This window comes from Atractosteus spatula, chromosome 7 (assembly GCF_055471065.1).
Source record: "Atractosteus spatula isolate fAtrSpa1 chromosome 7, fAtrSpa1.hap1, whole genome shotgun sequence".
NCBI lineage: Eukaryota > Metazoa > Chordata > Actinopteri > Semionotiformes > Lepisosteidae > Atractosteus > Atractosteus spatula.
The window spans coordinates 11,561,764-11,585,718 of record NC_142712.1 but is presented as its reverse complement, the minus strand read 5'-3'; the positions used below and the strand labels follow the sequence as shown (position 1 = coordinate 11,585,718).

General features: G+C 36.6%; 1 protein-coding gene across 1 annotated transcript in view; it reads left to right on the top strand.

Moving 5' to 3' along the window:
- The first annotated feature begins 32 nt into the window (after positions 1-32).
- grm5b (glutamate receptor, metabotropic 5b) overlaps positions 33-23,955 on the top strand; it is an 88,336-nt gene continuing 64,413 nt past the window's right edge. The window contains exons 1-2 of the mRNA XM_088922227.1: positions 33-711; positions 23,082-23,331. Of these exons, the coding sequence (XP_088778353.1) occupies positions 33-711; positions 23,082-23,331 (929 nt within the window). The remainder of the gene's footprint in view (positions 712-23,081; positions 23,332-23,955) is intronic.

The window sequence follows — 23,955 nt, the reverse complement described above, 5'->3', positions numbered from 1 at the left end:
CCAAGCTTAGGGATATTTTTCTTTTTCTTAAAATGAGCTTCTTGCTTTTGCTAGTGATTTTGTTGTCAGAAGAGATTGGCCTCATAAACTTTGCATTCCTGGTCAAAGCGCAGTCAAATGAAAGGAGGGTGGTTGCTCATGTTCCAGGAGACATCATCATTGGGGCTCTGTTCTCTGTCCACCATCAACCCCCTGCTGACAAGGTCCATGAGAGAAAATGTGGAGAGATCAGGGAACAATATGGCATCCAGAGGGTTGAGGCCATGCTCCATACCCTTGACAGGATCAATTCTGATAACAGAATCTTGCCAAATATAACACTGGGATGTGAAATCCGGGATTCCTGTTGGCATTCAGCAGTGGCCCTGGAGCAGAGTATTGAATTCATAAGGGATTCGCTTGTCTCCACCGAGGAAGAAGAGGGAATGATGCGCTGCTCTGAGAGTAACAGCACGCCAATGCGTGGCAAAAAGCCCATTGTTGGGGTAATAGGCCCTGGCTCAAGTTCTGTTGCCATTCAGGTACAGAATTTGCTCCAACTTTTCAATATACCTCAAATTGCCTATTCTGCAACAAGCATGGACCTAAGTGACAAAACACTGTTCAAGTATTTCATGAGAGTGGTTCCCTCAGATGCTCAGCAAGCCCGGGCAATGGTGGACATTGTAAAGAGGTATAATTGGACCTATGTTTCAGCCATTCACACTGAAGGTAAGCTTGATATTTCTCTACTGATTATCCAGACTTTCAAATGTTGTTGTTCAGTTTCAGCTGCTGCCTCTGTGCAAACATGCAGAACCTGTTATCAAATCCTGGTCTGTCTAATCAAGATAGTTTGCCATGACCATAATAGAACTTCATCTTTGGAGAATGTTTCATGCTCTGATGATAAATCATTCCATTGTTCTCTTAATCTTGGGGGAACTATTAAAATGGATTCCAGAGATGTTTTTCATTTTATTCTCTGCCTTTCTAGTATCGGTGAAGCAGACATTCACTTTTATTTTTGATGTTTTCCATATGCTGTATATCATTTTGGAGGAATGAAAGAAAAACAGCCTATGATTGAAAATAAAAATATTTAAGATATTTTATGGTCTCTTATGTTAAAGTCACTTAGAAATTAAGTTATGGTGTGCTTATATTTGAAATGTGAATTTCCAATTACGCTTATATTATTCATAGAGTTGTAAGAGAACATACTTTCTTAATTACTATATGATCTTAGACATTAGCAAATTTATAAGTTGACAGTAACAAAAATCAACATTTTCAGAAGTACAGTATGAATGACTAGACATATTGTACAGTATATCTGACACCCACAGCTAGGTACTGAGTTACAGGTTATTGTATGAAACTGTGTTCATGATAGGGCTTAGGTGGAATAGAAATTACAGCATTTTAAGAGCTGGCTATTTAAAATACATAAGAGAAAGAAAAACAAATGCAACAAATGAGTAATGGTACCAATCATTCTCAGTATTTGGTATAGGACTTAAATTTTCCCAGTTTACACTCTGCACTGAATTTTGTATTGTAGTACACAGGGCTACTTTAAGAAGCTAAATTGTGTTGAAATGTGTGGTTCCTTCTCGCTCTTCAATGAGATTAAATCTGTTTCCTCTTTTCCTTCAGTGACTCCCTTGCTAATAATCTTAGTCATCCTGGGTGGAGCAAAACGAATTAAATGGCTGAGCATGCTAATCCCTTCGTGAGAAAGACATTGGGAGCATTTTTTTAAAAAAAACATCAGTCTTCTGTCTATGGTTGGCTCCAGAAAATCTATATTCAGGACAGACTGTATAGAGAGATAAAGCTCGGCTTGGCCTTCTAAATGAACTGTGGCCTTGCTAGAGGATAGTGCCCAGTTTTATACAAAGAGTCTCTAGTCAGGATCCAGGAACGCTATTGGAAAAGGCTCATTGCAAAGAAAGGCAGTTGTATAATACACTATCAAAGGAATTCAGTTTTAATTATTCCCTAGAAACCAAGTCTCTTTAACTGGTCTGGCATCTTTTTTTTCTGGAATTATGTTTCTCACTTAACTAAAGAGAAGTAGATAAGATTTGCATTAAATAAAAGGAAATTAAGCATTTTCTATGTGTTTTGTCAACATGTCTTTAGGAAAAAAACACACATTTGGAATGGCCTTAGTTCCTGCATCATTTTTGTTTGTTGTTGTTTGCATATCATTCTTATGAATAAAAATAAGTTCAGTGTTTTGAAAATCCATTCCATAAGAGAAGATAATAATTTCTATAAGAGAATAATTATAATATCATGACCCCAATATTTATCTAAATATCTCTGTTTTCATTTGCTAATACCATACTGATATTCCATCCATCATTGCATTTTTTAACCACTTTGGGACCCATGAGAAGCCAAAGCCTATCCCAGCAAGTAGCGAGCTCAAGATGGGACATACCCATACCACTATGACGCACCTCCTAAGTCTCCATGGTTTAGCCATTTTCCATTTGTAACCAAGCAAACTCCTCAGTGCCTTACAGGAGAGTCAACCCCAATTGCTTGGGAAATGCAGTTCTTATTAATAGCATTATAACCTCAGTCATGGTGCAGAAGTGCCTTTTGTGGAGAAATGTGAGAGAATTCTTGGATAGTTGTGCACTGCCACTGCCACTCTCCATCACCGTCTGTGAGTGTCTTTGCCCAGGCTTGATGCAGTATTGTCTGAACTGTAAGCTTTGTTTGCTTTCAGAACAAGTATCTTCATTTGGTTAGCCAATCTGGAGTCACCATTTTGGTGTTCTTGTTAATAACAACCCAACCAGCTTGTACAAAACCTAAATACATTGCAGTGTTAATATTCATTCAGTCAGAACACCCTCCAAAAAGTTATTGCCAATGGCCCATAGTGAAGCCTTTAGGGCTGGCTTAGTCAAGTCATTATTTTATAAAATATTAAGTTCTTTCAAACCCTAGGGTGTATTAGATACATAACTGTTTTAAAAACAAAGCATAAATTATGTTATTGCATGGTTATATGATTTTACAGGATTAAGATTTACTTTTTGCCTCACTGGTCTTCTAGTTTCACATCTCTACAAATATTTATGCTGATGGATCTGGTCAATATGTTCTAAAACAAAACCAGATGTGCAAATAAAATGGTTTGTGGTTTTATGCCTGATCTGGACAGTGTGGGAAAACAGTTTTTCATTTGTGGAAAGGATATTTAGTCACAAAGTCAAATGAAGAGCACAAATTCCAATTACTAATTTCAAACATAGCATGCCAACATTTAAGATAGCAACGGTATAAATATCTACACAGGTGCATAATTAGGTTTGTCAGTAAGAGGACAAATTGTTTACAAAGGACTATATTTTAACTCTTTGTGTGCTTAACAAGGATATTGAACCATGTGCACCAAATGGTGTTATTATTTTATATCAGAAAATATGAATTCCTTATTTTCTCACATCTTCCTTATTGAAGTACTGCTTAAGGACTCTGTCTGACATTAATTTGTAAGAAAATCTTGTTCGAAGATATAATTTGCAAAGATTTTGTCTATAAATCAAAAATATTTATATTAATATTTATGTCTGTAAAATTTATCATTTAACCTTTTATCAGCAAAAACCTTGTATTTTTCCCTTCGGAATTTTTAAAGGTTGTTCTATCTTATAAAATATAAGGCATTTTAAAAATCACTTAACATTTGGATGACATTCTAGGGAGCAATAACAATAGTAAACTGAATTCAATTTGGAGAAACGAAAGGTAGAATCTGTCCAAATTTAATATTTTATTAGTTTTGAACAAAATGTAAATCATCATATGAATGATGTGGTTAATGTTCTTCATCTAATAACGTGTTGCATTATTAATCACATTTTTTATTATTGTGAATGGATAGAAAGCAAAACACATTGTTGCTTTACCAGCTTAATGCATTACAGAAACAAATGATAGCTGTAAAAATGGCACGGATGCTACACTACGCAATAGAATAATAATTCTAATTCGAAGTGTTCTTTTAAAATTATGAGATGGCCTGTTAAGAGAGATAATGTATATCCTGTCCTTCAAATTGTATATAGCTATGCATCAGACTAATCTAGAACTAATTAAAATAATCATTTAAGCAATTATTCAGTCCTCATGAATATCAATGTGGCACTGGGGAGGAACTCATTGAAGGAGGTTCAGAGAATGTACAGTGTAGTCATAAAAAAAAATCAAATAACTTTTCACTAAAAAGTATTCTTCATTTCTTAGCCAAACATTTACATTGTAAATTATTTGAATATTTCAAATGAAAACCCTTCAAACATGTTAAAACACTGCAAAGAAATGATAGGTCAGTATAGATAATGCAACCTTTTGACTGTCTTTAATGCCTGACTTTAATTAATGTTTGAATAAGTTATGATTGCTTAAAGCCACGTTTGACAGAGGAGAAACATTAATTACTCTATAACTTCTTCATAGTAAGAGACAGCTAAATGCAATTGTATTTGATATAGACTGCTCCCTTCCTACTTTTTTAACCTTCACTGTGAATGTCTTTATTCTGAATGTGTCCTGCATGTTTGTTTCTTGCTGTTTGTGGCGCCTCACTGCTTTATAATCAAGCTTTCATCCTTTATACATCTCCTTCTGCTAGCTGTCTTTATACAGTATGTTGATAAGGACAGCCGACTGGAGAATTGTTCCTTCTGTTCTTTCAGGAAAAGATAAGTTGCTGATTGTGATATTAGATTTGAGAAGTGCATGGCCACAAATGTTTTCTTACACACTGCAAGTAGCTGCCTTCTGCTTTTGCTGAGTTAAGACCTGGGATATTCTGTTTTTTTATACAAAGGAATGCTCAGTTGGACATATTACAAATGCATCATTTGCTTAACTTTTCCTTCAGCTCACTAAATTATTAATTATTCACCTCTAGTAAAAGTTTTCTTTTTCTTTTTTTTGTTATTATGTGTATTTTTTTATCATGCATCAGATATAATGCTAAATATTCCCTTAATAGAAGCTGCAGTTGTGAAAATCTACTGCCAAAAGCAACTTTATTATTATTGTTTTTAGAGAGATCAGATACCTGAAATAAATAGTAGGCAAATAATAACACAGTGTTTAAAATGCATGAAGTGTTTTAGGAAGTCCATGATTTGCCAATTGTGACTAACCATGGTTTTTCAGACATTACATTAATGAGGTCATACTGTACATTCATATACTATATGATATGTAAACTGTTCATTATTGATATACAGTACATTTGGGTTGCTCAGTTAAAATGGTTAGTTGGAAACCTCTTTTTTGATACAGGTAATCAATATTCTCTGAAAAGTGATATACAGTATGTACTCCTGTAATATGTGATGTTTTGGAAGATACCTGTGGACACCAGAAGCCTCTGACCTTTAAATATTGACTTTGAACATGCATCATTGATATTGTTATTGATGAAAAACAGAGTCTTTCTTGTATCTCACAACCATGAAAACAGAACACGCTGACAAGAGAACCAGATCTGAAAATTACACTGCTGGGGTACTTTACTCCCTCCATGTCCCATTGTGTATTTCCGTATTACACTGTGAATGATGAAAAAAATTGGCCCTACTGCTGACTCAGACTATATACAGTATGTGCTTAGGATTACCTGTTTTTGTTCAGGATTGCCACCCTGAGTTAAATTCAAGTTTGGATTTAAAAAATCAAGTTAAATTCAAGTGAGCCTAATGAGAAACAATGACTTTCCCCTGACTAGGTACAAAACAGTTGGAAAGCTGACAGTACAACAACTGCTTGACTCTGTGAGTTTCTGTTTCCTGTTATCTATCTGCAGTAGATAAAGAAATATCAGTATAAAACTGACTGGTAGTTAAAACATGCCAGTGGAGCAACGTCCAAACCCCCCCCCAAAAAACCCCAAAAAACAATATTTCAAGTTAAAGATTCTTGGCTCTTGGCTCCTGCGATCAGAATCGCATCTGCGATCTGCAATTCTTTCCATTTATCCATTATCAGAAAGCTTTTTTTTTCCCTGGTAATGTGGCAACAACCTGGAGCATCTCAGATTAACGGAATTCAAGGCAGGACTACACTCTGGACAAGATGCCAGTTCATTGCAGTACAATGGGACAATTTAGTGGCACCAATTAACCTATTTTCAATAGGTAGATTTTCCACCCATCAACCTGTCTTTTAGAAGGTGGGAGGAAAGAACATTCAGAGTACAGCACATCCATAGGAACATGGAGAGGCTACACGAACTCCACTCACAATGCATCTCATTACAAAATCAAAGCCAGATCCCAAGAGTTGTAAGGCACTTATGAGGCAGCACTACCCACCACATTCCCTTGCTTCCCGTTGGGTATACTGTTAGTTGTAAATACAAAATTGCATTACATTCTATAGTGGAAATTGTAAAAGAGCTGGCAAAACCGTCTTCCAAATGTTGTTTTTGAATATCAAAGACTAGGTGGAGCTGGTTGGTCTATAAAGCCTGAGGTCTAAATAGGCTAGGAGACTAATAATAAAAGCTCATACTAAAGTTATCTGCAAGGTTTTGTTCTTCAGGATGAAATATTATATAACAATAATTACATTTATTGTTTTGTAGCAATGACTTAATGACTTCAGTGACATTATAAAGCAAATAAAGAGAAGTATTTCAATGACAAAAAATCCTTAAGTACCTTTGACTAATTTCTTATCAGTATTTTGATTATGCCACCAAAATGTTCCTGACCCTGCAGCATGACATCTAGTAATCAGATCAATTGGTGATGCAGCCAGTTCTTCTTACTGTGATTGTCTGAGCACCCAGACTGCTCCACATAATGGAAATAGCAGCTTCAAGCAATCAGACTTTAAACACCATATTTCAGTACAAAAAGTAAGCCACCGGAGTGATGGAGCTACAAAGCAAGCTTTTGCAAAAACAAGAAGAGAACAAGAATGATCAAGACTTTCTCATTTAAGGGAAAGAATATTTAGAAATTGGTTAAACCTCTCTTTTTAGTTTTGGAGATCACGCCAATAATATATTTCCTGCAATTTTTTAAAATCTATTGATATAATCCAGATGAGCAATATTGAAAAAAGAAAACAAATTATTACCCCCTTTAAGTTTTCGTGTCTTCGTGGTTTTCCCTTTTCTTTAAAGATCATTATAAACAATAGCCACACATGTGCTGATTCAAGGGCTGTATTGTTAACCTCAGCTGGACCTAGCCCTGGTTCAAAGGGTAATATAGTGGTGAACAGAAACTACAGTATCTCATATGATGGTTGTTCACCAGAGAAGAAAAACGAATCTGTTTGGGAAGAACAACAATGTCAAGTCAAGCTCACACAGCAGTTCTTAAGCACCATAATTACGGAAGGTAGCTATACACTCTATATTGAATACAAACACCATCCTTTGCATTCATCTGAAGCAATTCTCCCCCTTTCCATCTCCACCTTTCAACTACCCCTTGCCTCATTCCTCTCTGAATGGGGTTCAAGCCTTCCCATATTATTGCCAGGAGGCTACTCATTAACTAAGCAGATTCAGCTAAACCTTACTCACCAAGTATTCACACATTCACAAAGCATTGGATCCTTGGATGTTGTTGTCCCTAGTGAAATGATTATCTTGTAGCGCTTGTAACACTTGTGAAAAGACAATTGAATGTTTTATGAATGCAGAAAAGAGTATTTTTATTTGTCCTTTCAAATTGAAAAGGCTCCACATGGTCACATCTTTATTAATTGGATTGACTGGTGGATTCAAGCAAGTGAATGACATTCAACAATATCAAAGTATGTCAATTAACATTTTGTTTCCTTCCTACTGCCTTTTAGGGGAGTGTTCTTTGTTTGACATAATGAGCGATATAATATTTACTTATGGCACAGAACTGCCACCAGCATACAGATGGTTTGAAATGGGGCACTGTAGCTTGTTTGACGTTTTGAATAATGATGCTGAAAAAGCCACAGTTAAAATATATTATTGATCTTAGTTTATTCCTTCTCATTTGATACGTGAATTTATATGTACAGTACACCTCACCTAAAACATTATTATTCACATTCGGAAGAAATTTTTTTTTATTAGGAATCAGTTCCTTTTTAACTGTTGAATTTATGTATACCAGTATGAAGTCAGTTATATGAGTTTCTATACTGTACCTGTGCAGCTTCCTATGAATTCCAGCTTGTTATTCAATGACCTTATACCATAAAAGACATTAAAAGACTAACACTATTGTCTATTCCTATAGTTTATAGTCAGAAGTTGAATGACTACTACAAGCCTGTTCTTCATACCCATAATGTTGTATTTTAAATCTATATTTTCATTCAGCTATATACAGTTAAAAACACACCCAATATATGACTGATTAGATCTAAAAAAAAATCCAAATTCCATACTTAATACTTGATTTCAGATTTCTTTCACCTTGAAGTTCAGGCTGTCATCTGATTTTGAAAGAGTCCAGGTGTAAATCATTACATTCCGTTATCACAAAGCTTTATGACCAAAGAGCAGTATTTAGTGATTTCCTTAAACATAATAATTATGTTCTCACTATTGCAATGCTTACTGGACAGTTAAGAATACTTGTAAAAACACAAAGCAAACAAATAAAATGTGTCTGGCAAGCCAAACTCTAAACATTCTCTTTCGGGGAGATTAATGGCAGTACAGTATATGGTGCATTCTCTGGGGTTTAAGCTCAGTTGCCATGGTAAAGTGTGAGTGGAGCAGCTCTACAGGGTTAAAGGAATTTTAGGTGAAATTAATTTGCCGTTAATCTGTACAATAAAACACATCCAAATTATTTGTATCCCTAATATTCTTTATTAATGTATGCTAGTACTTCAGAATAAGGCTTTGTTTTAGAAAACTGTCCTTTCTAAAAGATTGTTCAAAATATACTCTTAATTTTATGACTCTTCTAAGCTTTGCATACACATTATCATGGCTTATAGTGTATATAGGGATTATAAACCAAAAAATGCTAGAATTTAACCATTTGATTTAAATTTGAAAGATGTTTGAATTGTGGTCCTTTTTTAACATGCGTGCTCCTTAAAAAGATTTATTTATTGCCTTATTTGAAGGCATTTGCAGGACAAGCCACTAAAGTACGTTGAACTGTTTCTTAATAGCTTAAATGTGTTTCAGTTGTGCCATTAGGTATAGATGACAATCAGACAAATGAGCACATAAAGAATTAGCTGGAACAGGGATCTGGAACATGGCTGTGGCAAGACTTTGCCTAGGTTTAATATATGGTGTGGTTTTAGATTTATTGTATAGTTTCAGATTAATGTGATTAGTTTACAGCTGACATTGACAAAGTTAAGAAAGAAAATCACAATCTAACGCTGCAAACATAAATAGCTAGGTAATTGATAAAGGTGATGCTATTAGTGAGAAGCTGCAGGGTGACAGGCGTGATTTATTTTTTTCTAATAGAACCTTCCCACATTCATCAAGGCAAAATCTTTTGTCTCTTCTGAAAAAACGACACTTGGGCTCAATAATTGTAGAGGATTGTGTAGCATTATTTTTCAACCTGTTGGAGAAATTATGAAGAAGTATAAAGGGATAGGTGTTAACATTTTCTATTTGCTCTTAAGAGAGAATGGAACACTTTTATGTTCAATGAATTTCCAGTTGCTGCACAAATGTAATATAAAAAGCATAGGCTATAGTTTGGCGAAAGATGCACTGTTCAGTACGGTTTTTTGAGTGCTTGAATTCAGAACTGAGGTCAGTTGAATGTGAGCTCACTGAACTGTTTGCACATTCATACAAAGAAAAAAACCATGAAGAGTAAACAAGATACAAGGCAGTTTATATATCATTCTTTTTCCAGTTCTGCTTCAATCCCTGCAGCTGCAATAAGAGTGTTGCTCATCTAGAGATTATTCTGGCAAGGTTGTACACAAAAGAAGGCATCTTCCCGAGATATTCTCAAGGCGGGGAGGGCCAGCAGTGTGACGGTTTTTCCAAAAGGACTCTTCAAAATCAGCTCAGTGAGGTGCAAACAGGTGTTGGCAATATACAGATTAAGACTGCAGCTGTGAATTAAATTTCCTAGCTCTGGAAATTGCAGTGGTGTTCTGAGTATTCTGCCTCAGTTTGTGGGACCAAGTAAAGCTGCAGGGATCACCAGTCAAGTGATAAATTGGCAAGAAGATATCTGCCAGTTCCCTGGTCAGATGAAAAATTGTCAGGGAGATGTCTGTCAACATTACACCAGAGTGAGAATCAGTGGAAGCAAAATGCTGCCCATGATGTTAATGCCCAAGAAGACTACTCCAGGGAAAGACCCTGAGAATATGGGGTCGAAGTGTCAGTGTCATATGTTACAGTGTGTGTTCATATGATACAGTTTGTTGTTTTTGCACCATTGTTCACTTCAAAGTTTTCTTCAAAACAAACAAATAAAAGAGAGTTGGTGCAAATGGTGAATGGTGAGGTTGTGGAAGAAAGCTGTGAACAGTTAGTGTCATCACAGGAAGAGAAGCAATATCTTTTTGGTTGGAGGATAAATATTTTACAAATCTGGTAATGAGAGAGTGGAGAAATATTATTCTGCCATTAGTGGTAATCAATCACAATGATTTAAATTCATTGTCGGTCTGGAAATAACATACTAATGTCTGAAGTGGCATATATATAATGGGGACTTGTACAAAGTTTCCCAATTTACAAACGTTTACGCTGGAGTGTAATATAAAATGGCCTAATAGGCCAAGTTATAGGTCCTAGTTAAAGTTAAGGTCTTCCATTTCCAATAAATTGTTGTTACTTATATGTGCCTGACTTTGGTGGCAATTGTGTCATTTCAAATGTCACAGGCAATTGTTTCTTTAACCTTTCAGTTCTTGTTTTTTAAGTGTTCAATTTATTTGCCCTCTACCAAACAGTTGTGTGGGGATCATTGTGACCTAGAACCACAAGAGTCTACTTCTTTCTTTTAGTGTCCAGAAAACTGTCTTGTGCATTGCAATCTTGCCATTCATTCAAATGATTCCTGTTTCTCAATCTATCAATCTTTTCCAATCTCAGAAAAAAAAATATTTCACCACATTATTATAAAACCCAAGCTGAGGTTTTCAGTGTTTAGTTTACATTTGCTTCTATAGGTTGTACAGCTTTAAGCCCTTAATTTTTTCAAAAAAGGATCTTTTCATTATATAATTCTGTACAGGTTTTGATATCAAAATAGATACGTTCATTCGTTTAAAAAAACATTAACCAGCAAAGCATTGTGCTCTTTTGGATCTCTAAGGTAGTATTCAGCATAAATTCTGTGCAGTCTGAAAAAGTAGGTCACTTTCTGCTCATCTCTGGATATGAGATTACCAACATCATCACTCTCTTTAATGACAGAGATTCAGACTCTGCATATTTAGCTTCATTTTTCAGACTGAATCTAAATTGCAATCTCTCTTATTTCATGTTACAAGGATCATTATTCCTCTTAAAAGAAATACCATATGGATGTGTTATCAAATCCTGTTCCAAAAAAAAAAGAGTGTGTCACAGGTGCCAAAACCCTATGATGGTAGTGAACACTTCTACTGTACCTCATAGCTCCTGGGTCCTAGGTCTGATTATGGCTTGGGGTGCCTGGATATGTGAACTTTCTGTGTTTCCCTTGTGTAAGAGTGGGTTTGCTTTATACTTGACCTTCTAACAACATGCAGGTAAGGTTTAATTGGTTCCTCTAACTTTCCGCTTTCCCAAGGGGATTGTCAAGGGATTTCACACCTGGTGGGTTTGCTCCTATTGGGGAAGAGCCTACAATGATACAGAACAATGACAGGCTGAACTTACTAAGTTTCTCAAGTTCAAAAGTAAAACATTCATGTGCCGTTTTTCCCATCATTGCAATGACTCTTCTATTACCTAACTTCATTTTGCATGGCATATCTGGCATTGCCTCTTCAAATTCTATGCCTATACTGTGTTTCTTGGATTTGTTACCATGGTTATGTGAAGAAATGTATGGATATCAATTACAGTACCTCTCAATTCTAGGCAAAGGATTCTTTTTGGTGGTCGCTTACAGAGATACAACCTTAAGTGCTCCCAGCTGAACAAATGCTTAAGTGGCACATCAGTATATACTGCATCAGCTATACAGTTCAGAAAAAAGATGGACATTTCCAGTATTTAGTTGTGTATCAATTTGAAAGAAAGCACACTGACAGTGTAATCAGATCCATTTTGAATGGACTAAATTGAGCCAGTTTCAAGGGTCCTTCTTATCAATCTGGCTTTTTGTATGTTCAGATGCGATACTGTAGAGGATCATAATTGAAATCATAAATTAAATTCAGTTATATTATAGATCAGGTTCCTAATCTTTATGCTAAGTAGAAAACCCTTTACAATATACACAGTAAAGTATCTTATATATAGAAAACATGCACATTTTTAGATTTTGAAACTGTGTTTTCACATGCATTAGATATGATTGTGCTTTTCACTTATCTACAGTATCTGCAGTTGTCTTTAATTTGAACATATCTGAAAGCACAATTTATTTTTTATCATACCTAGTATGATAGAACTGGAGTTTCCAAGCCAGTTCTCCAAAACTACCTTTACTTAAAGTATTCTTAGTTAGCTATGTTACTTTATTAAGTTTAAATTGGCTTTTGTTTTATTTACAAATAATGTTGATAATAAGATGCCAATTTTCTCATTCCCTTTTATCTTGTAAGAACGGGGATTTCACTCAATGATTAGTTTTCTGTCAATAGGAGAACAAAATTGTAGAAGGGATTGCTTTATGGTCATGCTGTTATCCATTACCATTAACATCATTTTATCGTTACCCTTATACTGTCATTGATGGTTTGCCATTTGCAGTATGATGCTGTTGCCATGGTTAGTAATATAGTTTAATATAGCATTGTGAAGTATTTCATATGACTTTTGATTGAAACTGTTAAATGGCCACCCATGTAATCACACCATTGTTGTTTTCAAATATTTCCACCAAAATGACTCTGCTGCAATTAATACTGCTCACCCCATTGAAGTTTCTAAGTACTGGGCTTTCTTGAAAATGCATTTGTGTTGGTTTCTGACATTTTAATTTTGATGATCAGTTCTGTCAAAGTGATAGAGAGCAGATTGGCACAAGATTTCCTTTAATGCAATTCCAGAGAAGTGTCCTCTTAGGCAAGAGAGGGCTGAAGATACCATCTGTCATGTGCAGATCACACTGTGAGCCTAATTAGAGGAATTTGCACATAGCTGGTAAGCATGGCCTCATACACAATGTTGGGGGTTTAATTTTAACACTAGAATTTTGTGGCCATTCTGTTCACTGAATGTTGACTTTTCACCTATTTTTAAACATTAATCCATTGTGATTTCCAGGGGTATTAGTCTGAATTTAACAGAGGCCATACATACTGTTTTAGTGAGCATGAACTCATTAATGTAACGAGCATGATACAGAACAATGCCTGCACCTTCTTAATCCAGGTTACTTGTGACATATTATTGTAGTATAGTAATATGTAATTTTACAGTATTTCACTTTGTCAATTTTAGTTTTGTGGCTTTCCAGACCATGAGCAGTTTGGGCCTAAAATGTTTCTTGAGGTCCATCAGATTTTCTGGAACTCTGTATTAATTGCAGAAATTTAGATTATTTTTTAATGCGTTTTTAATTGACAAACATATACTGCATATATATATAAGATTTAAATTAGAATATTGTGCAGATAATTGTATAGATCAGTAAGGAACAATCCTAACATAAAACATTTCATTAACGTACATAAATCCATCTTTTTCACAGATGTGTAGAAGGCGTGGGATTTCCATGTCTCAATATATAGGAAAACTATTTAAACACCAGATTTCAGAGACTTTGTTAGCCTCATTTCATAGCTGTCTATACAAAGGAAAGGTACTTCTGCTAAATGTGGTTGTGTTGTATCACAGGCAGTTTCAGTTCTCTTTTTATATCGTAACACCACCAGTTGAATTGCCCTGCATAAATGATGAAACTGAATGCCTACTTATGTATTTGCTGTAATTAACAAGAACACTTGTGTCAGTACAGGAGCATTCTTTGGAAAGAAAATGCTCTTATCTGTCACTAATAATCTGCATTAAAAATCATCACAGCCAGATACAGGTTTTCAGAGTTTGTGTTAAAGCTTGTAAAGTCTGAAGCCAATATGAACTGTCCAAACACTTTAGGAATGCCAGATTTTTTTCATTAGATCATTGTGGTCTTCAATTTGTAGTAAAGACTTTTCTTTAAAGAGCAAATCATACTGTATCTGCAAGTTACTGAATTAATAAAAATAAAACCTACTTTAAGTATACCTTAGGAAAGAGAATAATTTACAAATAATTTCTCTTTCATTACATAATTTGAAAATTAAGTAAAAAGTATCTAAATGGATTGTAAGGTAATGTGAAAGAACAGTATAACTGTTTAATAGATGTTTTGTTTTGTCACATTTATGTTAGACAGAAAATAAAATCTCAAATGTACTTGCACAAAATGACAAATGAGAACTCTTTCCATTTTTGAGTTGTGCCAGTCCTGCCTGGTTTAGCTTTGTAGACACAGCCTTCTTCAGCTGTGCAACATTTCACCCTTGTGCAAGTAGCACTGAAAATAGAAGTCAAACTATTCTTGAATACTAATGTACATTGAAGCTGGAATTTATACGCTTTCAGAGGTATTTGTTTTATTATAGGGCATATCTTTGCCACTACAACAAAGTTCATTTAATTTTTGCAAAAACAAATACCAGAAATATTTTGTGCTTTTTTTCTTCTAGAAACTGGAGAGCCATGATATGTCTTTACTGGTATTTTAGAACTGTTCTCAATAGCTTAACAAATGCATTCTAAAGGAAAATGGTCCAAACAAACAGGTAAAATAAATGAAAAGAGAAAAGCCCTTGTGCTTGGGTGAATTCTGTTCCATGTAGTAAGCTTTCATTGTATTACAAACCAAGGTTTTTTTGGTACTAAAAGCATACCTCATTGTGCTAAGAGATCTAGTGTATTATCTTAAATGTTTTTCTTTGTTAGTTTCTCCAAAGTGCAAAAAAAAATAAGTTATTTTGTTGCTCTACACAAGAATTCATCTCCTTGAAAACAATTCTCATTTGTGATGTAGCCATGGGCATGCCATACCAGGATCTTAGAATATAGGTGGGTCTGGACCAACAAACACACCACAAAATGCAGCTACTGTATAAGGTTTTAAAACACCCAACTGAAGTTTATTTGGAGTTCAGGGAACAAAACACCAAACCCAATGAGCATAAAACAAAAAACCTACAGTGAGCTCTTCTTTGAGCTCCTGCCTAAACTTCTTGCAGGTTCCTACTATGATGGCTAGGTACAGTAACTACACTGCTTACTTGCCATCAAACAAACAGTCTCTCAGACTCTTCTCTACTTTCAACACTAGAGTCTCTTGCTCCAAGGCTCTTCACACAACCTTTAAGACTCACAAGTTTCTTGGTCAGTCCTTCTCCTCTGGAGAGTGGTTCACACAGAGGTTTTGCCTCTAGTGCCTCTCCAGCAGCCACTCCCTCAGACTAACTCCAGAAGCTTCCATTTCCTGTTTGGCTTCCTGAAACTGGTTAGGTGACTGAGCAGCAGTTCATTCCCCAGAGGAATCTGTGGAATGTGATCCCTACCGGGACTGTGCACTTCACACATGGTATGGACTGACTTCTTAAATGGATAGGTTATATCAATAAGTTATTTCAAATGATATGAGAATATGCACTATGTAATAATTAGATACACCTCATTATTCCACTGTGAGCTCTGGGTATGTCTTGCATGTTTTGGAAGTTTGTACCATACTTTGGGGTAATTGGGTTTTTAAATGTACTAGAAGTGTTTGTTTAAAAGAAGTATTCCAATGTATTGGAGCAGAATGCCCTTAAAAGTAGAACAATATATATATTCATTCCCAGGTAAAATGGAACAGGTAAAGGCTTATTCCATTCTGAAAGGAAAAGGCAAAAGACACATCATTTTGACTGGACAGCATGGAATAAACCTTTTCCTGTTCCTTTGTAGCCTACGCATGCTGACACAGCTACCTACTTGAACTTCTTTTATGTTAAAATGGCTGGTATGGCCCTTTTCATTATCACAATGGATAGATAAGGGGATTGATATTTCCATAGATAGTTACATTTAGATTTGCAAATATTGCTTAATTACCCTGTTGCTTTATTCTTTTTTGTCTTCTACACATTGCTCATTGTAACACTTGTAACAGTGGAACTTCTTCATCAACTTTAGGTCGGCTGAAAAAATTGGTCAAGCAATTTATGTTCACCTCCTGAAGGTTTCCCATAAACTCCTAACTCCTAAAAGCTATTACTGTTTGGAAGAAGTCCAGATTTTGCAATCTTGAAATCTTCAGGGATATTAATATAATTTGTGCTTCCAGAAGTCCTAATCATTAATGAATCCAATTTAATATTCTGCAGAGAAAACATATTTAACCCCCGTATAGTCCTTTGTGCAAGCTCTATATGCCAGGATGCCATTTTCTCCTGGGACTGTCAGGACTTGACTAGCATTTTGAGTATTTTGTCAATTCTCCTTATAGCCCCATCACTAGACTATTGAATTAAATTAATCCATCCATCTTCTAACAGCTTTATCCAGTTCAGGGTTGCAGGGGAGCTGGAGTCCATCCTGGCAGGCAGAGAGCACAAGACAGGTAAACCCTGGATAGGCCACCAGTCCATTGTACAGATACAGACATGTACACATCCATATAAGGGTCAATTTTCCCAGAAGCCAGTTAACCTACCAGTATGTCTTTGTCGGACAAAACCGGATCACCCAGACGAAATCCATGCGAACACGGAGAGCACGCACAGACTCCACGCAACTCCACGCAGATAGCACCCCAAATCTGGAACTGAACCCAAGGACCCAGAAATGCCACTGTGCCACCGTGTCACCCAACCGAATTCAATTAATTCATGCTTTCATTTTGCATCAGAACTGTATGGATTTGCTTGGCTGGTGTTTCTATAGTTGAAAGATGGTATTAATCTGAATTGGCTATTTAGACACACTTCCTGGTGAAAGTGATTTTGTTTCTTTTCTTCATATTGATGATACTGAAAACTCGAAGGGTTTTTGTGAGTTACATTTTAATTTTTACTGTTTTTTTATGTCCTGAATCAAGTTCTTGGGGTCTCTTTTGCAGTTTTTGGGGGGAGTTTGCAATAGAACTGCTGATTGAAAGAGGAGATGAGGGGATGAGGGAAAAAAATATTTTGAGACCTTTTTATTTCTGTTTTGGAGCTTAAAGAGAAGTAGAAAAATATTTACAGCTAAAAAAGAGCAATTTCCTTAATGTCATATCAATGATTAATCATTTGTAGGAGTGATCAAGATATTCAGTGTTAAAATTTCCTGAGAATCTTTTCATTTATAAATATCACCATAAAATGAAGTTGAGATTATCACTTCAAGAAATACTCTAAATATTGTTACAAATGGGAATTTACAAAAATGGTGAACAATATGAATTGACAGCACAGCTTTGCCAATGAATAAAATAATCATCAATAATCATAACCCCCATCGTAAGAATATCATCAAGAATATACCCAAGCTGTTGTCATCAATTTCCCTACGGGATTAATAAAGTATTATCTATCTATCTTGTTATAGTTAGAGGCATAAGAGTGCTTTGTTCTCTGGCACAGCTTTGGTGAAAAGAGTAATAATTCAGGCAGGAATATTTATTAACAATAACAATGGCAATACACACCTCACTAAACACAACATAAACAAACAACGCACAGGTTACACCTACAAAGGTAAAGCTGCCTTCTAAACTGAATACTATACAGCCTGTGGTTAGAATTCTCTCTCTACAAATCCGGATGCCACAAAATAAATGGGAACCGTACTGTAGCTCCCTTTTCAAAAATGCACCCACAAAGCAGAAGAGGCTGTCTTTAACCAAGGGATTATTCACTCAGGAAATTCAAGTTTTCTAAAATCTGCAGATGATGTGTCTTACACCCAGTACAACTAAATAAACATCCCCTGGTTTGAAGCTCTAGGAAGAGGAAACATTGATACTAGCTAGATTCTATTCATTCATTGTAGATTCCATTGTCACCTACCGCAGCCTGTAACAATATGTGAACTATTCTTACAACATTAATAGAAGGCCGTTGTGTAGAATGGAATATGGAAACATCCAGTCAAAGGCTCAAGTTCTGTTTCTCTCTGAGTGCAAGACACTTAATGTTTCTAAGACAAGATCATGCTGACTGTTTCCAACAGACTTCCTAGGTACAGATTTTTTGTTAAACAGGGAGAAGAAGCACTGTTAATCAAAATGAATACCTTAATACCACTGTAGTCAAAGCCTCCAAAAATAGCTATTAATACAATATTGATTTTTAAATTAATTGTACCCCACACATAATGATATTATTTAAAATGTGACAGTAATATTGAGTAATGGGGATGCTGATGTTCTATGCTGTGAGAAAGCACCTTTGTAGGGTTACAGGGATGGTATGTATGGGAGAACTTCACCTTTTGTATTTGTGACAGCAACGTGTGGGTGTCTGGTAGATTTGAAGAGAATTAAGTGCACTTTGTAATAATGAGGGGCCATTCTGCCACATCAAGAGCAGTGCTGAGCCGTGTGGTTCTCCTCTTCAGGTTTTATTAGTGCATTTGAAGATCTAATATTTCACTGAATGCTTCACACCATCTGTAGTCTTAGGCACCAGCTCTGTGAAAATCAGAGAAATTGTTTTTTCACCATATTGATGGTTCGGAATAAAATAACAGAAGGCACATATTTCTGGTCTAAAATTACTGCTACTTTATATAACTTGTGGCTTAAGTTGGGGAAAGCTGAACCAATATTGCTTGAAAAATTCTTGCCATTTTCTAAGCAAGGTTGTTGGACTTACCCAAAGTGTTTGCTTTCATCTTCAGCTGCAATTAATTAATTCCCTGAAAACGGGGGGAATTTATATGGCCAATAGTAGGTGTATTTGTGATGTAAACATATGCATATGTTAATTATGATTAAATATTTTACATTAAAAACTGAATTTGCACATTTCTAGTCTGATGGAAACCATTTGTTTACCACCTCAAAAATGTACTCTGTAATACTGTTCCCTGTTAATAACCAATAATGTGAACCACCTTGTCAGTTTAAGCAAACATTGTTTTAATTTAATAACCGGAGAACACTGTAATTAGAGCTAACCTGCTGCATATTTTGGCAGTCCTTTCAAGCTTGTAACCAGGGAACATCACATCAAAGAATAGCAAAAAAAACCAATAATGGTCACATTTTTATAGAGAAAACAAGCCTCTGAAAGATGGGTTGTTATCTTACTCTTTATTTTTAGAGGTTAATGATAACCACAGGAAGGTATTTCTTGATGAATATTGATTGGAGTCTTGCTTTAATCTTTACTTTTTTTCTCTTCTCACAGTTTTAACTTGATATATTAAAGACGTTTATGTCTTACTGTGTCATTGACGCTACAGTATCTCATGTATATATTTATCAGTGATTAACTGAATTTGCTTAGCAAAACACTCCAAATTAATTACATAAAGATGAGTAACTATTTTTTAAAGCAGAAAGATAGATAGATACTTTATTGATCCCGTGAGGGAAATTGCAGTGCAACAGCAGCTTAACACACACAACACAGCCACAATGTAACGAATTATATAATAATAGTACAATACATACAATACAATACAAGAGTTACTCACAGTCCAGACGCACAAGAACAAACTAGAACAGAACAGTACACAGAAAATCATATCACACTCATATCACACATATGGATATAAATATAGATGTAACTGTAGATATAAATATAAATGTATTGCACAGGTCCCTGGCATATATTGCACAGAAAGTGGTTGTAAACGGGAAAAAGAAAAAGAAAAAGAAGAGAACAGATGTAGCAGTAGATGTGTAGATGCGTTTAATCCAGATACAGGTCACTGTCGATGTTGCCTCTGCCAAGACGCAAGGTGGATGCGTTGTACAGTCTTATGGCAGACGGCAAGAATGACCTCCTGTAGCGCTCCCTGTTGCACCGTGGATGAATCAGTCTATTGCTGTACGTGCTCTTCATTCCTGCAAGCCTGTCATAGAGGGGATGGGAGAAGTTGTCCATGATGGCCTCTAGTTTGGACATCATTCTCCTCTCAGCCACTACCTCCAAGGAGTCCAGGTCAGACCCAATGACAGAGCTTGCTCTCCTGATGAGCTTGTTCAGCCTTTTGGAATCTACTGCTCTAATCCCCGAGCCCCAGCACACCACTGCGTAGAAAATGGCACTCGCTACCACCGACTGATAGAACATGTGTAGCATCTTACTACACACATTGAAGGACCTGAGCCTCCTCAAGAAGTAGAGTCGGCTCTGTCCCTTCTTATAGATGGCCTCGGTGTTCTTAGACCATTCCAGTCTATCGTCGATGTGCACTCCCAGGTACTTGTACGAGTCCACCATCTCCACGCCACTCCCATGGATGTAGACAGGAGTAGGTTTGACCTTTTTCCTCCTGAAATCTACCACCAGTTCCTTTGTCTTTGTAACATTCAGTTCCAAGTGGTTTACCCCACACCACTCCACAAAGCTGCTGACCAGTCCTCTGTACTCCTCCTCCTGCTCACCCTTGATACATCCCACAATTGCAGAGTCATCTGAGAACTTCTGCAGGTGGCATGACTCTGAGTTGTACTTAAAGTCCGAAGTATAGAGGGTGAAGAGGAATGGAGAAAGAACTGTCCCTTGAGGTGCCCCTGTGTTACTCACTACCTGTTCAGACACACAGTTCTGAAGTCTCACAGACTGTGGTCTGCCTGTCAGGTAGTCAGTGATCCACGAGGTCGTGGAGGCATCGACCTGCATCTCTTCCAGCTTCCTCCTTAGAAGTAAGGGCTGGATGGTATTGAAGGCACTGGAGAAGTCGAAAAACATGATCCTTACAGTGTTGCCAGCCCTGTCCAGGTGTGAGTAGGCCCTTTGCAGCATGTAGATGATCGCATCCTCCACACCAACACTGGGCTGGTAGGCAAACTGTAGGGTGTCCAGTGATGAGCTGACCAGGGGTCTCAGGTGGGATAAGACCAGCCTTTCCAGTGTCTTCATGATGTGAGAAGTCAGTGCAACTGGTCTGTAGTCGTTGAGGACAGAGGGGCGCCCTTTCTTTGGTACCGGGACCAGGCATGATGTCTTCCAGAGCACCGGGACTCTTTCCAAGCGCAGGCTCAGGTTGAACAGTTGCTGGAGCACTCCGCTCAGCTGATCAGCACAGGCCCTCAGAACTCTGGGACAGATGTTATCTGGTCCTGCGGCCTTACCCTCGTGCAGCCTCTTCAGCTCCTTCTTCACCTGGTCAGTTGTGATGGTCAGCCTGGCCTGGGGGTTGGTGCTCATAGTGCTTTTAGTGCTGCAGGTGTTAATGGCGGAGGTGTTGGAGAGTGGCAGCTGTGGGGGATGGGTGGGTGAGTAGCCGTCGGGGGTTGTGGCTGTAGGCGGCCATGTTTGTGGGGGGATGGAGGAGGTATTGGGCAGTCGCAGCTGTGAAGGGTTAGGGAGCGTGTGGCTGTGGGGGGATGGGTGTTAAAAATAAATATTCGTTCAGTCTCTTGGAATAATATGTTTCTATGATGTGCAAGTTAAAGATGGTAAAATTATATTTTTAAACTACCTTGTTTTAATAGGAAAAATATTAGCAAATTGGCAGGCATATAAAAAAATCACCTTCATCTCCTTACCGGAGGTGACAAAATGTGTAGCTGGAAATTTTACACTTACATAAATGGCATTTTGGTTCTGAAATCCAAAGGAATAACAGCAAAAATTAAAAATTACACAACACATACTGTACATTACATCAAATCATCTCTAATGGTAAAGGTATTAGTAAACATCTAAATCTAAATCTCTACATATATGTGAATGCACCAAAGATAAAAAATCTAGTTTTCATGAAACCTTATACATCTGTTTAGCCAGGGGGACTTTTTATTAATCCTGTCCTAATCCTATTTCAAATTGAACGCCACTGAAGTGTATGACATAAAGGACCCTTTTGTACCACCAGAAAGTTTTGTGAATAATGTCATAGATGGCTGTGATATGCTGCATGAAATAAACCAGTATACTATTTTATTGTTGTTCAGGGTATTGTAAAAAAGAAGCATCATGTAACAGAGTGATAATCTAGGAGATTAGATGAGTAACAGTCTTTTAATACAGAATTCTAGCAAGTCTTACCCACTGTTCCTACTGTACTTATGTTCAACATCAGTTAGAAATAGATGTAACTGAATAAAAAATCATGAATAAGATTGTTAATTGCATATATACTATACAGTACTAGGGCATTAAGACACAATACATGCTGTTGGCTCCAATACTCTTGTTATTTTTTCAGTAACTAAAATGGCATAATGTGGAGAATATAAATTAAAACATTCTCAAAACCAAAGTCTATTCAAGTAAATATGTTAGTAAGTTATAGCTGAAAGTTAATTTAGTTTTACAAGTTTATCTGGAAGGCTCCAATAAATATTGTGAGGAGTGCAGAAATTACAGTGCATAGTCTAAAAGAACTACAGAGTGATGTAGTCTTTTTCGTGAAATATTACTTTTCTAAAGAAATTACATTTTGCAATCTATGAAAACTAATTTAAATGAGGATTGATCACCTGCTGTGGTTACCAATTGCTTTTCTTTTTCTGATACAATTCCTCATTCAGTCTCCGACGATCAGAAATGTTTCTTGTTCCGTAAAGAACTTCAGGTGTATCACATTTGCAGTGTCTCAAATCAAGTGTACATAAAATGTATTCTATTTTTCTTTTGCAAGCATTCCCATTCACATCTTGTCTGTTAGAGTCTATTTTTAAAGTTCAAATTAGTTAATGATGTTTTAAGAAAATATCACAATATAAGCTCTTATTATACAATTTTCTTACTAGACAGGATAAAAACAGTGCAGTATTTCTAATTCACTGTATGTGCCTTTGCAGGCAACTATGGGGAGAGTGGAATGGGGGCTTTTAAGGACATGGCTGCCAAAGAAGGGATCTGCATTGCTCACTCCTACAAGATCTATAGCAATGCTGGGGAGCACAACTTTGACAAGCTGCTGCTGAAGCTGAGAAGCCACCTGCCCAAGGCTCGAGTCGTGGCCTGTTTCTGTGAGGGGATGACAGTCAGGGGAATTCTCATGGCCATGAGGAGACAGAACCTAGTGGGGGAGTTCCTGCTTGTTGGAAGGTCAGTACACGAACTGCTTATTTTCCCATTGCTTTTCAGTTCTTGGAGCAAATGCTTTGCTTTTTTTTAAATCACAAAGGTAATGTAAATGTGTTTCACACACCCAGACGATAAGTGATTTCGGTATAGAATGCACTCCACTCCTTGTTTTTGTGGGAGGGTTACAGAACTCTGGCTGCAAAAAATACAATTTCTTGCTTCTTGCTTTGGGCCTTTTCTTCTGAGCTGCAGTTTGAAAGCCACCTTGTCCAACAATGATGTAATTCTCTATAAAAAAAATCAATCATTAAAGCAAAGAATGTGGAATTGAAACGAAAATCCTAGGTGGTTTTTAGACTTGATGTGTGACCTTCTATTTCAGACAGAAGAGTAAACAGAAAATAAAAGTTTCTTAGAATAAGTGTTAATGAGCCAGTCATAGCAGTAATGTATAAAAAACACAAACTCCTGGTCACACAATTATAGAAGGAAACAACAGCTTTTCTGACTCCTGTGGGCTCTGAAAGAAACACTAAGGTTCCCATCTCCTTCTGTCAACATACTACTTATATTTGCTCATACTTAGTATTCAGGCTACATTTCAGGCTTAGGTTGCCTCAAAGTGGGCTCCCTCTAGAAAGCTAA